At 48.0% G+C, this 15,914-nt stretch overlaps 1 protein-coding gene across 18 annotated transcripts in view; it reads right to left on the reverse strand.

Annotated features, from left to right (window-relative positions):
* Nfasc (neurofascin) overlaps positions 1-13,340 on the reverse strand; it is a 174,075-nt gene extending 160,735 nt beyond the window's left edge. For 9 of the 18 annotated variants that reach the window (XM_074048546.1, XM_074048547.1, XM_074048545.1 and 6 more), the window contains exon 1: positions 13,190-13,339. In XM_074048546.1, the coding sequence (XP_073904647.1) occupies positions 13,190-13,299 (110 nt within the window). In that variant the 5' untranslated portion in view covers positions 13,300-13,339. Of the gene's footprint in view, positions 1-13,189 lie in introns of all 18 variants that reach the window. The other 9 variants (XM_074048530.1, XM_074048527.1, XM_074048529.1 and 6 more) reach the window with 3 other exon arrangements.
* Between the last annotated feature and the right edge of the window lie 2,574 nt (positions 13,341-15,914).

The following is a 15,914-nucleotide window of genomic DNA, read 5'->3' on the forward strand; positions in this document are numbered from 1 at the left end:
CATGGGCTCTATTCATAGAGGATTTTTCCAAGTCTGACTCAGATTCGATACCAGTTTTCCAAACCCTTTCCAGAGGATCCAACTGCACAGCACACTCACAGTTGTGTGCTGTATCTCCTTTAAACTTCAGTTTCCCCTACACCAATAGCAGACACCTCCAGCATCCAGTATGTCAACCTTACCTGTGACCCTGACTATTAGGGCAGGACAACAGCACACTGATAGCCCTATAGGTGAGGGCAGTCAGATGGAGGAGGAAAAGAGTCAGAGTCCTGGAGGCCACCAGCCAACCTATACCAATCCCAGTGGTTCATGAAGCCTATCCAAATCCCAGAAGTCCAGCAGGCTTCCTTCTAATTCCCACAACACTCACGGCAGGTCACACAGAGACAGGCACAGGTCAGTGGGAGTGAAAAGATTAAGCTCTGGAACCCCAACCTCTGCAGTAAGATGCACACTTAATGGTCTTACATGAAATGGGTCATGGGTAGTCAGGTTGTGGGTGAGAAGGGATTCAGTTTTACCCCAGGCCTAACTGGAAGTCTATTTCCAGAGGGTCAGCACTCTGACCACATGTAGTCAGGGACAGGAAAGAGACAGTTCTTATAAACAGAGACTCTAGGGATAGTCTAAGAGAAAGAAGTGGAGGAAAGCCACAGTACAAACAAATTTAGCAGAGGACATACTGACACAACACAGTGGATAAACCCACTGAACTTAAAAGTAAACTATGAACCATTCATAAACAAAGCTCAAGAAAGTCCCAGATGTTGTAATATTGTTCCTGATACAGGAAAAGCGATATCTGAACACAGAATTTCCCAGAATACAAAAGAAAAGCCAGCCAAATCAAAGATATCCAGAGAACATACGTGGACCATATATGAACAGAATTAGTCAGACCTCAGTAAGGAGCATTAAGAATTGCTATCTGAAGCCTACTGGGATACTTGGAGCTCATGCATAGTGATGCTCAAGTTTCCCGTCTGGTGATCTATATGTTGTTCTCTTTCTCAGTATGGATCCAGTTAGCCTCATCTAATACCTGATAAGGTCCTGAGTTACACAACTATTCCAGGTACAGAGAGGCATGCACCTAGATGAGGTAGCTCCTCCCCTTAAATCGTCAGACCATGCAAACTAGCCCTTCTTGCCCCCTTTTATTGGCTAGCTCAGCCAAGGTGATTTCTGCTCTGTAATGCTGGCATCATTGCTAAATAGAGAAGGATGAGGAACAGAAGAGCAGACATCACAGCCTCATCTCCATGCTAAACCTACTGGAGGAGATGGGTACCCATTACCCAATCACTCAGGATGGAGGCACTAGCAACAGGTGATGAAAACAGTCTGTTAGCATGACACCTGGAAGTAAGGTGGACAGGGAGAGGCTCATAGGACTGCCCCCATATTATACTCCCATTTTCCTTTAGTACCAGAATGAAAAGTAAACCAAAACAGATCAGAGCTGGGGTCAGTGATTCTGTCAAATAAGAATGTCCATGAGGGCAGATGGTGACTCTTTGAGAAAGGTGGCATGGCTTCAGCCCTGGAGACTGAGGAAGAGAGGACTGAGCAGTGGCTTGCTGATGTGGCACCAGTGGTTCCAGTGCTCAGACCCTAACTGTCTTTCACAGAAGACTGGAGTTTCTGTGATACCCAGACTCTCTTCTCACTCTTCAATACAAGCAATCCTCAAAGTGACCATTGGCCCATGCCAGAACCCAGAGCTGCCTGACAGTAATGAGCTAGGACCAGGAGACTTTGGAATCAGACAGACCCAGACTCAATCCCAGCTCTGACAATGACAGCTTCCACTTGGAGTAGGTCAGTTCCCACTAAAAGCTTCCATTTTCTCAGTGTGATGGGAATGACAACATCTAGTTCAAGGGTCAATGAGATGACATACTCACTTAAACAGCCCTCTTTAGTGGGTAGCGATATCTCCATTTTTACAACTGAAAAAAATTAAAACCAGGGAAGGCTAAGTGGCTTGCCCTCATCCCTTTAGCCCTGATTGTCAGAGCCCTATTCAGTGCCTTTTCTGCACCCCACACTGGAATATTCATCCACTTGGTACAGTTTGCTGAAAGTTTCTAAGTTTCTGGCATTGTACATCCACTGTGAGTTATTGTTCCAAGAGTAGAACTGGCCTGCTCTAAACAATCATATTCTTTGACTGCATATGGCTGATGGTACAGCTACAAGAGGAGTGGTCAGAGTTAGCAATGCAGGTAGTGTGACAGATATCATGTTGTGACCAACTGAGCTAAGCACCCTCTCGCTGACTGCAAACTATTGAGGAACAGGCACTGATGATACGATGTAAAGTGTTCTTTGTCCTCAAGCTACTTCAGTCTTCTGAAGGTAAGGAAGGCATAACCAGGTGCAAACTTCATCAGAGGGAGGAGAAAAACATCCAGACTGAATATTAGATTCACGTAGAGGGTCTTTCACACATACCAGTGCCTGATCTGGCCTGCAGACTTGATTTATTTTTGTGTGGACTGAATCTCAGGTATCGGCATCTTATAAAATCTCTCCAGATGATGCTAACTAACATGTTGGCAAGACCCTGTCCAACACAGTGTGATTTGCAGACTGGCAGTATTGACATTAACTGGGAGCTTGTGAGAAATGCAGGCTCTCAGGCCTAATCCAGAACTACTGGTTCTGAATCTGCATTTTAACATGATCCTAGGGGGGTCTATGTGATGTGTGGATCTGAGAAGCACAGTGTGGAGGATGGTGAGAGGCAAGCAACCAGAGAAGTCCTGCTCCAGCTCCAGCTGAGAGACACAGCCCATCTGTACCCAGAGCACACCCCTAGAGAGCAGAGCGGGGGCTGGAGTGACCATGTCACAAAGCTCTGCTTCCCTTGTCGTCTCCAAAGCTGCATCTGGGACAGCATCACGGGGCTCCATGTACTAGAGCTGCTGAGGTCCCAGTAAATTCCTCTGTGCCTGTCACTATTTAAGGGGTAAGAAGAAAAGGGAGTTTCTTCCCCCTCCCCACATTCTTCTTCTCCACTGTCCCTTCCCCCTCCTCGAGTTACTCAGGACAGCGCTAGCTCAGCTTGGCCCCAGGGAGAGAGTAAGCTGCCTGACTAACCATAAAGACAGCACTGTCGCTGCAGGCATGGAGCTGGCTGGTACCAGCAAAGCTCACGAAGGGAATCCTCGAGAGAGTCAGACAGAGGCACACACATCATCTGCCCCTCAGCATCCTGCACTCCTCCCCCAGCTCTGGATCCCCGCTACCTCTTCTGTCTTTGTTTCTGTCTATCACTGTGTGTGTATGTGTATGTGTGATTGCTCACACGTGCCTGTCTTTGCACTCCCCACTAGCCTGGGAACATCCATTCTCAGCTTGTCCTTTGTCACTGCCCACAGAACTGAGCACAGAGACTTGCACCCAGCAGGGGCTCAATAAATATTATTTGTATTCACACGCACACATTTTCTAGGGGTCAAACTCCTAGCTCCAGGCTAACAAAGAGCTACTCACAAGCAGGCATTTATTAAGGATGACTAGTAGCACATTGAGATTCTAGGGAAGAAAACATAAAGCACCCCTTGAAAAAGCACAGCACATGGTTTAGGAAATCAGTCTTGCACAAAGCAAGCCTAAGTAAGGTCAGAGACCCACAGAGTTGAAAGATTCTGCTCCAATCTTTTGGCTTGCTGATGGATTGGCATTTTTAAGTATTTTCCCCCCTACTATTTCTACCACTCTCCCACATCCCCATCTCGGACCACATCCATTACACTAGGTGAACAGAATGAGAGTTAAGCTACCTAGAGCTAGAAAGAGAGATGGACCGGCACTAAGAACCTTTTTGTCCTTGGTGCCCACAAGCATGTGACACAGCAGCACTTCACCTGCACTCCACCTCGCCCCAGGGCCAGGTTTCCAGGGCAATACACAGTACATAGCTTGCCCATCACTGGCTCCAAAAAGTCTTGGATTGAGTCCCTGGAAGCCCAACCAGAATCCAAAGAGACTTCTCCTTGCACTTGAACCACAAACTGCAGGGCATCATTGTGCAAACAAGGGAAGCCAGGGCAGAGGGCCTGGTATGGTGGCACAGGTCTATAATCCCAGCTATTATTCAGGAGGTGGAGGTAGGAAGACGGTAGTCTGAGGCCAACCTGGGCAAAAGTGCAAGACCCTACTTTAAAAAAAACAAAGAACTAAAAGCAAAAAGGGCTGAAGGCATGGCTAAGCTTGAAGCCCTAACTTCAATCTCCAGTACCCCTCCCCCCAAAAAATCAAGGCAAAACTCACAGCCAGACAGAGGCTTCAGTTTGGATTCAACATGGGACTTTTCTAGCAATTTGTCAAATTACTCCCATTCAAAAGCCCACTTCACTCTATGTCAAAGAGGCTTAGGTACAAGAATCAACAAGACAAAGTCAAGAATTCTGAGTATATACTAGGTGCCAGTGGCTCCAACTTGTAATCATAGCTACTCAGGAGTCAGAGATCAGGAGGATCATGGTTTGAGGCCAGCCTGGGCAAAATAATTCAGGAGACCTTGTCTCGAAAATACTCAACACAAAAACAGGGCTGGTTGAGTGGCTCAAGTTCTAGAGTGCCTCCCTAGCAAGCATGGGACCCTGAGTTCAAACCCCAATACCACCAATAAAAAAGGAATTCTGATTACATAGAACTGGGCATAGACTAGTGCTGCTAGTCACATGAGGTTGTTTAACTTAATTCAAAATTCAAGTCTTAAACCAGGTGTGGTTGTCCATACCTGTAATTCCAGTACTCAGAAGATGAGGAAAAGAATCGTGAGTTTGAGATCAGCCTGGGCTCCACAGAAAGACCCTGTATCAAAAAACAAGCAACTTTTTTTTTCAAGTCTTCAGTTACATGAGCCACATTTCAAGTACTCAGTAGCCACATGGCTCAGTGGCTACGTGTTGGACGTGCAGACAGAGAGCATTTCCATCAACACAGAAAGTTCAACTGGACAGCACTAATATCGAGCACTTAGATATTTCATTTGAAGCAATGAGTAGGGTCTTCTGGGAAGTGCAGCTTCCCCCTGGTTTTAGGTGCTCTGTGAAATTCTGGTTAGAGGGAGTGCATTTTCCACAATGACCAAAGCAACACGCTAGGATCTTCATGTAAAAACAAAGACTCTGAACTGAAACCGGAAGGGCTACCACTTGGATCCTTTTCGCATGCATCTGTGCACACACATGGTTTCTCCTTCTTGAGGGGTCCTATCCTTTTGCTTGTATCACAAAGACTGTGAAGTCAGATGCTGTAACCGTTTTACTGCCAGAAAGCCCACATGCTTCTGAGTTCTAGCCAGAACTGCTTTCTGGACCCCTTTGGATGGGTCTAAGCATTCCCCAGCTTTACTTTTTTTTTTTTAAACAGGGTCTTACTACGTAGCATGGGTGGCCTGGAACTCATGATCCTCCTACCTCAGCCTCCCCAGTGCTGGGAGCCACCATGCCCCCAGCTCCCAGCTTTACTTTCTTCTTTTTTTTTTTATTGTTGTGCTGGAGGTACTTTGTGTTATTTATGAAAGTTTTTATAATATATCAAATATATCATAGTTGAATTCACCCCCTCCATCATTCTCCTCCAGCTTTACTTTCTATCACGCAGGGGAGAAAATCTCTCAGAAGACAGGTCAGCACTCTGGACAGCGACACACTTCTGGCCAGCGCTAGAGTTTCAGCACTCCCTTTTCCCCCAAAACACCTGTTCTGAAGGAAGCCTCCCCTCAGAAACCACTAGGGGCAAGAGCGAGTTCAGCTGAGAAGCTTCACGCGCTCTTCACCAACACCAATACCAAGTCCAATATTAGTCTGAAAGTGAAGTTCTCTGAAGTCTGGCCCCAGCTGGTCCCTTCCACTGCACCTCCAGCTGGGTCAAGTCAGATGCTGGTCATCTGCATTGTACACCTTTGATTATGTCCCTTTATCCCACAGAAATGCCACTTCCTTACTGCTACCTATTCAAATCCTTCCCTTTCTAGAGCCAGAGCCAACCCCACTTCTCTCAAAACTTTCCCCAGGGACTTTATGTTGATCCCCTCCCTTCTCTTACATCCAAAGCCTTTTTGGTTTAGACTGTGTTTTAGGGAACTTAATTACATATCATCTTGTACAACTACTTGATACACAAGCAGCTTAAAAAGTTTCAAGTAACCCATATGTGAACAAAGAACTCTTGTATGTCAGTGACTAGCCATACAACCACAAAGAACTCATGCTATCCATCTGAGTCTCTGTTTCTTGATCAGTAAAATAATGAACTTGGACTAAAACGTTTCTAACATTCATGAGTCAGTTTCTCTCAATTTCTAGTTGTCACTAAAAAAGTGCTATGCAATTAGCAGGGACTTCAAAGAATACTGAAGCTGCAATGAATCTTTTTATAAAACCAGGCACAGCCCAGGGCTAGGTTCAGCCAGAGAATCCTGGGTTAGTTTCCAATATGAGTGGCAAAGGTTTTAGTTCCACTCAGTGTGTGACGGTGATCAGAAAGAGATCTAGTTTCTGTCCTCGCCTAAGTCAGCATAGGAAAATTGTCTGGAGCCTCAGGGGCATTTTCCATCCTAAAGAACATGTCACCTCCAACATGTGGAAAAGTACCACACAATGGGTTCTTCAACAATGGCATGATAACAATGCATCTCATGCAAATTCCTCTCATATAGGTCAACCAGCATGTGACAGCAGGGTACTAACTTCATTTACTAATTACACAGAAGCCTGGACTGACTTTGGAAAGGTTAGTGGTGCCCCCAAATAAAACTGGCTGGTCTCACAAGTCAAGATGTTCCCAGAATGTGGGAGAAATAAATTTCAGCTCACTAGCATACTTTCTGTCAAATAATAATTATGATACCGAGCCAATTCTCAGAGCATTCACTTTATGAATCTACACACAGTAAGATACGGGGTGACCATCCCCCCGTGCACCAGGAGAAATTAAGGCCAGGAATGTTTAATAACATTCACATTGCAAATAAACATCAACCTAGAACTAGAATCTAGTGGAATAATTCGCTAACATAAGCAGAAAACTCTTAGTAATAAGATAACATGAGTTAAGAAACTCACTGACCCCAGAACTGGAAGCTTCCACTAAATATGTATTAAAAAAGTACTACTTCAAAATAAACTAGCTAGCATTAGTAAAGAAGGAGGAAACTCTCATCATTGGGAAAAGTGTTTGGAATCACTCTGCCAGCCATTCTGGGATAAGCCATTTTTCTCATCCCAGAAGAATCACAAGACCTGAGAACAAAACTTAGCATCTGGTCAATCCATTCCAGTTGGCCTAAACTGGATCAAGGAATGCTAGCTTAACATGAAGCCAGAACTTCCCTGTCCTAGGGGGCTTTCCCCAAGCTAGCCATCCTAAGTGCTCAGAGAAGCAAATCAGGGAGACACCAAAAGAGTGAAAGAAGAAAAATGAAGACTCCAGCACTCGGTCATTCCTGCAGCAGCTCTGGTCATTAAGTCTGCAAGTGTTGCTCTCTCAAGACCCACTTCAGGTATTTCCTTTTGCATGCTAAATGCCAATGTCATATTCCATCAACCTTTTAGCACTTAACTGTCTGGAATTAGCAGATGTTCCTTAGATTTGAACATATACCTCTGATCACCTATAGGGCACAGACAGGGTCTCATAAGCCTCTCTGTTGCTCCAAGAGGTGATTTGGCATCCCCGATCTATAAATGATCTATAAAGGAGAATGATTCGACTTACTCAGGAAGTCCATCTGCCACCTGAGGGCAGTACTAGGTAGCAAGCTAAGTATGTGTTGTTGTGTAGGGGAGGGAAAATTGGCCAAAAGGGAGCTCACCTGGAAGACAACAGGCCACGCAGCCTTCCTCCAAATCTGGGTGCTAAGGACTTCCTTCTTCTAGGACTGAGATGGAAATCCCCCCTTTCAACCTCTGAGTGGCTGATCTCAGGCTGTTTATCTCGTTAACTCTGTTTATTGTGATCCGAGTAAGAGGTTCTGAAGCCCTTCAAGCCCCTCTCTAATTAAATTCATTAGAACAGATTGGGGCTTTCTTTCTGGATCTAAGAAAAATTAACAACATAATTAGCATTATAATGACAGGGAGAGGGGCTGCCAGGGAGGCCTTTCAGGAGGGGCTGGGCCAGTCCGGGAGTGAGGAGGAGCAGGTGAAGGAAGAGAGGACAGATGCTCAGGCAGCTGCTTCCCAGAAGGAGTTGCAGGAGCCGGAGGGGATGACCCAGCCATGCCCCAAGCACACCAACTTTTTCATGGTATTGCATTTGGGAGAGTTAAGACAGGACAAGCAATTAATCAATGACATAAATCCCAGAGCCATGGCTTCTGGGACAAAAACTTGCAGCAATCTTCTAATTATATAGAGAAAGAAACGCATTTAAATTGTGTTAGTGATGGGGCCAGAAGTAAAAACATAGCCCTCTCTTTATTCACGATGATGCCCTTATCCTGCAAGATTTCATTGCAGGGACCAAGGAGAGGCAGAGTTGAGGGCAAGGGAGAACAGGTAGGATTTGGCAGGCCAGAGAACCTGAAGGTGCCAAATTCTTGCTTATACAGCTGGTGGGTTCCCTTTGTCTGACCTCAAAGACTGAGCTGTTTCCATTGTGCCTTGTCACCCTCCCTGATGGCAACAGTCTGATCCAACTCACCGGTCACACCTTCCTGTGCCACATTACAGTTTAGGGTCCAAACAGCAACAAAGACTTAATCACACACCGTCTTGGATCATTCTCACAGCATTTCACACATCTCCATCTTATTTCCCCTGTTTGAAAGCAGGAGCTGCATTTCTGTATGTTTCAGAACACCGCAGGAACTCAAAACTGCATTCTGACAGATTTTTCTAGAAAGGCTGGTGCATGAAGACAAAACACACAGTTCTTTATTTTCCACTAAGACTGGGGGAGTGCAGTGTAATACGCAAGAGACAGGCATGAGCTTTGAGGTCAAACAGATGTAGGTTTAAATGCTAGCTCTGAAACTCACCTGTTCTGAGACCTAAAACAAGCAACAACCTCCCAGTCTGTTTCATTATCTTTAAAACCAGAATCCTAACAATACCTCTTTTGTAGCGTTAACTCTTATGAGGATGAAATTAGATGAGGCATACAAAGGACATGGTGAGGTGCCTGGCACAACAGTAAGTACTTGGTAATGGTGACCATTGCTACTGTACCACTTATATTTTTTCTGGCTTGCCTCAAGATCTAATGAAAGGATGGCTCCAGGGTTCTCAAGCTGAATGGACAGTCTGACCAATACCCGGGATCAGCAAAGCTGCGAAAGTGCCTACCCAAGCTCTCAACACTGCCATTCACTCCCACAGCCTCCCCTGCAGTCTCAAGAGAGCAGGTCATTTGCATCCAACATCTGCCCTTGTAGAGAGGCCTGGGCCCAGGCAGTCACTGCTCAAAGTTTTGCCATTTAGCTGCTCTAGTTTTATGCAGGGGTCTAGCCAAACAATTTGGGTTCCTCTGCACACCATGAGCCCCTAGCCATGCTCCTACAATGCTGGATCCCATCCAACCTGTTACAGCACTTCTAATGCTGAGTTTTCACTTCTTCCTCTCCAACTCAACTGACCAACACTTAGCACTGTTCCTGACACAGGTTCAAAGGCTCAAGACACACTAATGAAATGAACTAAATTGGATTCGGGGAGAAGACAGAGGCTACTCTGACAGCTGAGGCTGGGAGTCCCTACTCTGGCTCTTTTCCCAGTTCAGCTATGAATGTTTGTGGTAATTTGTGCTCAACTGTATGATGTCTAAGGCTCTCCCCTCCCAACCATCAACCTCCCTTTCCCTGCCTGACTCCTTTGATGGCTCTGACCTCCCTATAACCCCAAAATTCTCTACACATATCAGAGCCACATACATTTCATGACTTGCTCCCCATCAGACTGGGAGCTCCCAGAGGGCAGATAGGGCTTCTTTCTTCTCACTTACTCTGATAGTCTAAGCATTTCCAGAGCACATTTTGCCCCTAAAATGCAAGTTCTCAGGAGATGGGATTGGGAGAGTTAAGTAGCCTTGACCTGGACCCAGAGTTCCCTTTTCAGGCTACAGGGGCACCTAGCAGGGCTCAGCTACACACAGAACACCCCTCCTCTTGCCCCTCACCATGGGGATATGAAACACCTCAAATCTCACTGTTCCCTCACTGTTTTCCTGACAGTCAGCTTCACGGTCAGCTCTGAGCTTCCATTCTGGATGGCTTCAACCATTCCTCTTTGGGTTATGGGGAAGAAGAGCTGGTACCACCGGAATTCAAGATCCTGTGTTTCAGTACCCATGTCTGCACATTCTCACTCAGGCTTATCTGTATTATTTTTCTGATTACTTATGTCTCTCTTCCATTACACTGGCGCTCCAAGAGCTCTGACTCTGTCTTGCTTTTCCTTGCTATGATCTCAGCACCTAGCAGAGCAGCACATCACTGGGGTTAATAAACACTTGTGAAATGAGTAAGGATGTGTGCAACCTTAAAATCCTCTTACTCCCCTACCCTCTATTCCCCGTCAAACAGACTGAAAACTGTTCTTCTTTGCCTTTCTCTTCAGGATTTTGTCAGAACTTATTTTTTTCTAAAGAAAAAGGAAAAATCCTCACACCCCAACTCCTGGATGGTCTCAGATCTCAGTGTGCCTCTGGCCTCCAAACCAGTCCCAAGGGAAAATCGTGGTACTAAAATGGGGAATAAGTTGTGACAGAGTGATCAAAATCTAGGATCCTGTTCATGAGCCACGGCAAAAATAAGACCCTCCTCTTCTGCCTCCATTCTATCCCCTTCCTCCTGGCCCCGAGATATCCAAAGCTCAAATTGAACCCCAATATCTCAGCCACTTCCACAATGTGCCTGGAAGGACTAGCCATTGTAAGCACAGAGCTGTTCAGCCCCCAGGGAGCCAGCAAGGCACAACTGGCAGGTCTTGCCCCAGCTCTCTGGGGAGATGCCTCTTCTGTCTGTGTGCCTGGATTTAACTCTCTGTAGCCTTTGTGGTAGCAAACAAGGGGATGAGGGGTGAAATTCATTGCACAAAACTGGGAAATACATGCGCTGTTATCAGAAACCCCCCATTTAACCTGAGCCCCAATCAAGCATTTCAACGTCAGAACCTTAATCCAATCAGCTCACGACAACAGCTGCAGGTGATGCCTCCTCCCTGTACCAGGAAATGCTGGCAGCCCTGAGGATCCAATGCCAGCAGAAACTTCCTGCTCCACCCCCACTCATGATGGGGAGGGGACGGAGAAGGGTGACAAAGCAGGGTACAGCCAGTCCCCCAATTTTACACCCCCCTGGCTAGGCACTGCCTGAGGCCAGTAGAGAGTTACCACACATCAGTGGAAGGAGTTCAGCCACTCAGATTTCCAAAGTGAGGGAGCTTCCCAGAGAGGGGACAGGGTTGGTCTGCAGTTTGCTTCCCCCACAAGGCTAAGAATGGAAGGGGCTATGTGTGAGTCTTTCTCATTTGTGTCATTCTCTCTCCCTTTCTGCACACACACACACACACACACACACGCACACGCACTTTCAACTGAATTAAAAAACTAGAGAGGGACATTTCTCCCTCTAAAGTGCCAGCTCAATCAAGACAAAAGGTGGAATATATTCCATGGGTAGCAGAGCTCTGTCTCCTTTACCTCTTCCTGCTGTACAATTTTAGCAGCAAGATCATCCTGACTCGGATGGAGGACAGACTCTGCTCCCTTCCTCTGCTTGCCCCCAGCCATAGCTGGTGTGGCCCTGATGCCCAGGGGTTTCACACTCCCCACACATTTCCCATGGTTTTCCACTTAGGCTTAAAGTTTTATGGGTCCTGACCCTGCTTGCCTCTGGCCCCATACAAACATTCAACTCCTTCCCAACTAGGTCTCAGAACTCAGTGGCCTGTCCTTGCCTGCAAGATTTGACCGCTGGGCTCAGCACAGCTCCAAGGGTGGAGGAGACACACCGGGCCCTCATGCCAGGGACAGAGACAGGAGGAAGAGGGGCTGCTCATCCACTCCTCTAGACTGAGGGAAGAGGCATCTCTGTCAACACACCAACCCTGGCTCAGGTCAGGAGAGGGGCTGCTGTGAGGGGCCAGAGTCTCCGTGATTCAGCATTCTGCATATTCTCAGCCCAGCCACTGGCCACACTCATGACAGCTCCCAGTGCCAAAGCAAAGCGCTGACTTGAAGGCTGAGGAAGAACCCTTTCCAAACCCCTCCAGCGGTGCTCAGAACAAAAACCGAGCTATTGCACTGGGCCATCCCTTGGACCAGCCTCTTCCCTAGCCTGTTTCCCATTGCTTAGCACCCTCCCCAAGTGGATCTAGGAAACAAACGGTAGAAGAGAACAGTGGTGGCTGGAGTGGAACACAGAGGCCTACCACCCCAGCATCTCTCCTTCCAGCCATGAGCAGGATGGAACATACAGACAGGGTTAAAAGGGAACTGCATCCACAACACGGAGTACATCAGGCCTGCAGAGCCTAGTGCCAGCCACCGGCAGGGAAGGAGGGCCTGGGACCAGTTAGGGGGCTGAGTACAGGCCACACATCACAAGCAGCACCAGGAAGGATGGGTGGAGAAGGTGAAGGGAGGCAGGCCCCGTAAAGAGCCAAAGGGAGAGGGAGACGGTGAGAGGTTCTAGAGGGACTATGGTGCAGGAGGGAACCGGGGGAGGACAGAAACTGTGAGGTAGCGAATGAAGAGACAGGCACTCGGGCTAGTGAGGAGAAGGGATAGGGGAAGGCAAAGACAGGGGCCAATGTGTTGGGTAGGAAAAACAGGAAGAATGGGGCAATAAAAAGTGCGGCGTCAGGAAGAGAGGCTAAGGCCCAGCAGGGCGCAAGGATGAGGCCCTGACAGAGAGGAAAGGGGAAAGAGCGTGAGGATGCAGAAAGGGGGAGGGGATGCGGACAGCGACACAGAAAGGGTATTGGGATGGGCACGGGGTGGGAACTGGATGGGGTGGGCTGCAGATATCGCCAGAATAGGATGGATTTGGGATTAGGTGACCGTGTGGACAGGAAAAAGCACAGAGATGTGGACGGAGGGGGATGGGGTCAGGTCGGAGGATGGAGGCGGACAGGAGGGCGGGAACAAGGTGGTGTCGTTAGAAGGGTTTCCATGACCCTTCTTCTACCCGCACCCCCTCTCTCCGGTACCCACTCTCGCCTACCTCCTAGGGCTGGGGCTCCGGCACTGAACGCAGTCCGAGCTGTCCTCGGATGCCGGCGCCGCCGCTTCCTCCGCGTCCCCTGCAGCGCCTCTCGCCGCCAGCCGCCGCATTAGAGCAGACACCAGCCCGTGCGCGTCCCCGGCGGCCGGCGCGCGCCCGACAGCCTGCGTGCGCGGCCCCGCGCCCCTCCTTTCGCGCGCCGAGGGCCAGCGGAGCGGATTCCCGGACAGAGGAGGGAAGGCTGCTCCGGGCACCGCCCCGGCCGGCAAGTTGGGATGCAGTTCGCAGAGCCTGGATGGGGAGGGGGGGAAAAGCCCCTCCTTTTTGTTCTCACTTGACCCTGGAGCCTCTTTGGACTTGAGGATGATATCAGTGCCCGGTTCCTTGGTTGAGCGTCTACCATGTACGTACGTACCAAACACAGGAAAAAATGCTCCCAAGCAACCAGAAGTACCGCGTGTCTGTCTTGTATGTGACCCTTCTTCAGACTGTGACTGCTTAGGGGCAGGAATTTGTCTAACAGCCCAGAGACTTGCTTAGGGATGACTCTCCGGGAATGGTTGTTGACTGAAGGAGTTGTTGGATACAAAGTTGGGCACGTGAGTGATGCTGGGGTCTTCTTTTGAAAATGGGAGGCTTTTATCTCTGCCCCGGGGAGAATGGGGTCTCTGTCCCAGACTTGAGGTAGGATGGAAGTAAGTCCCTGGATTGGAGGACCAGAGATCCAACTGTTAATCCTGCCTCTGTAACTACCTAATCAGAGCAAGACAGCTCTCTGCGGGTCTCAGTTTCCTCAACTGAACCATGGAAGGTTGGTCTGAGATTTTTCCTAGCTTTGTTGTGAAGCACCCATTAGGCCCTGACAGAGGATCTGCAACAGCAGAAAGACCCCAATTGGGAATTAGGAAGTCATGGAATCTTAGTCTTGGAGGAGCCCTCAGAAGTTTCTAGTTCAGCTCCCCATCCAAAACTACAGCCCTTTCTATATGACCCATCTGAGACCCTCCTTAAAGGCTATGCTAAGCCCCCTTCTCCATAGTCACACAGCTTCTACCTGGGTACCACCTTTGCTGGGTACCACCTTTTGAGTTCATCGTGCCTTTTTCTCTGTCTCCCTTCTCCCCAGCATCTTGTCTTCTGTATTATCCTCACCCAGGTGCTCAGTAAATACTTGCTGCAAGACTACTAATGACAAATGAACCATCCAGGTAACTTACAGGATGTTCCTCTCTTCAGCAAGGTGCTTTGAAATCTACAGTCACATCTAATTGGGCAAAGTCTATACAATGGGGGAAGGGAGGAAGGTTGGCAGCCTGGTCTCTCACAGTGCACTCGAGGAGCCAGTCAGGAACTCCTCCAGGTGTCTGGTCAGCCCTTCCCGAGGGGCAGGAGGGAATGTGGACCACTTGAAAACTCTCTGAAGAAGAGAATGTGGAAACTGGGAGCCCTGTCCAGATGCTACTCCTGGCCCTGGCAGGTCCCAGACACTAGAGGAAAAGCACCAGGGCACCTCATGTCCAGGCATAGGACAGGATTTCCTGTGACCCTCCTTACTAAAAGTGTCCAGTTTGCCAGCTCCATGGAATAAAGACAAGGATACTCCTTCCCTAGGCACCTACTATATGCCACTTGCTGGGTTCCCTGTGTCTCTTATTCTCTTGCTGTCTATAGTACTAGGAGAGACATATGTTGCAGGAAGTGTTGCATAACGACTGTGGCATCTGCTCTACAGGTACCTGTGTGATGTTTCCATCATGTCAGATCTGGATGAATGTACTTACTTCCCTTTTATTATTTTAAAAAGTATCATCAAAGCTCTACAAGCACGTAATTAAATCCAAGCCCAATTGTGCTCTAAGATTTCTCTCTCTCTCTCTCAGATTTAAGATAGGGTCTCTCTTATGTAGCCCAGGCAGGCCTCCAGCACCCAATCCTCCTGCCTCTACCTTCCAGGTGCTGGGATTACAGGCCTATACCACTATACCTGGCATGCTTCCTTCATTTTTTTTTTTTTTTAGGAGCAAACAAAGCTGAGGCCAGAAAGATAGATGATCACATGGTGATTTAGTGGTCGAAACTGAACTGGAACTCAAGGCCCTAGTGTGAAGAAATTAGTCTGTGCCTGAAGGGAGCAGAGAGATCCCACCCAGGAGCCCTGAGGGCGAAGAGCAGGCATTCCCTTGGCCTTGGTGTCTCTGGAGCTGCTGCTGTGTCCTGATCAGGAGAGGGGCTCCACCTGCTGGTGATGGACTCCTGGGGCCAACCTGAGCCTTCCTGTATTCTGCCCACGAGCTGTTCTACTTGTGTGTCAAGACATGTACAGATGTGCTGGATGGATGCTGAGGGACGGGGCAGGGCCCCAACAGTGCCTATTACTGCCTGTCAGCTATCATCTTCCACATGGCTCCAGGAGGTGTGGGAAAATGGGCAGATTCGTGCATTATTGGTGGAGAGTTAGCTTGGTGTGTCTTTTGGGAGAAGAATTTGGCAGGACCATCAGAACTCTAATTGTACCCATACCATCAGTGCCACCTCTTAGAATCCTGCAAAGGAAGATAGGCACAAACCTCCGAGAGGCGTAAACACAAGGATGCTCAGTGCAGTTCATGAAGAGGCAAGGATTGACACATTATACTAATACATGAATGGAGAGGTATGAAGCAGCCTTTAAAAAATGGTAACATAGCAACTTGAGAGGCAGAGATGGGAGGATCACAATTCAAAA

The sequence above is a fragment of the Castor canadensis genome, chromosome 11 (assembly GCF_047511655.1).
Source record: "Castor canadensis chromosome 11, mCasCan1.hap1v2, whole genome shotgun sequence".
Taxonomy (NCBI): Eukaryota; Metazoa; Chordata; class Mammalia; order Rodentia; family Castoridae; genus Castor; species Castor canadensis.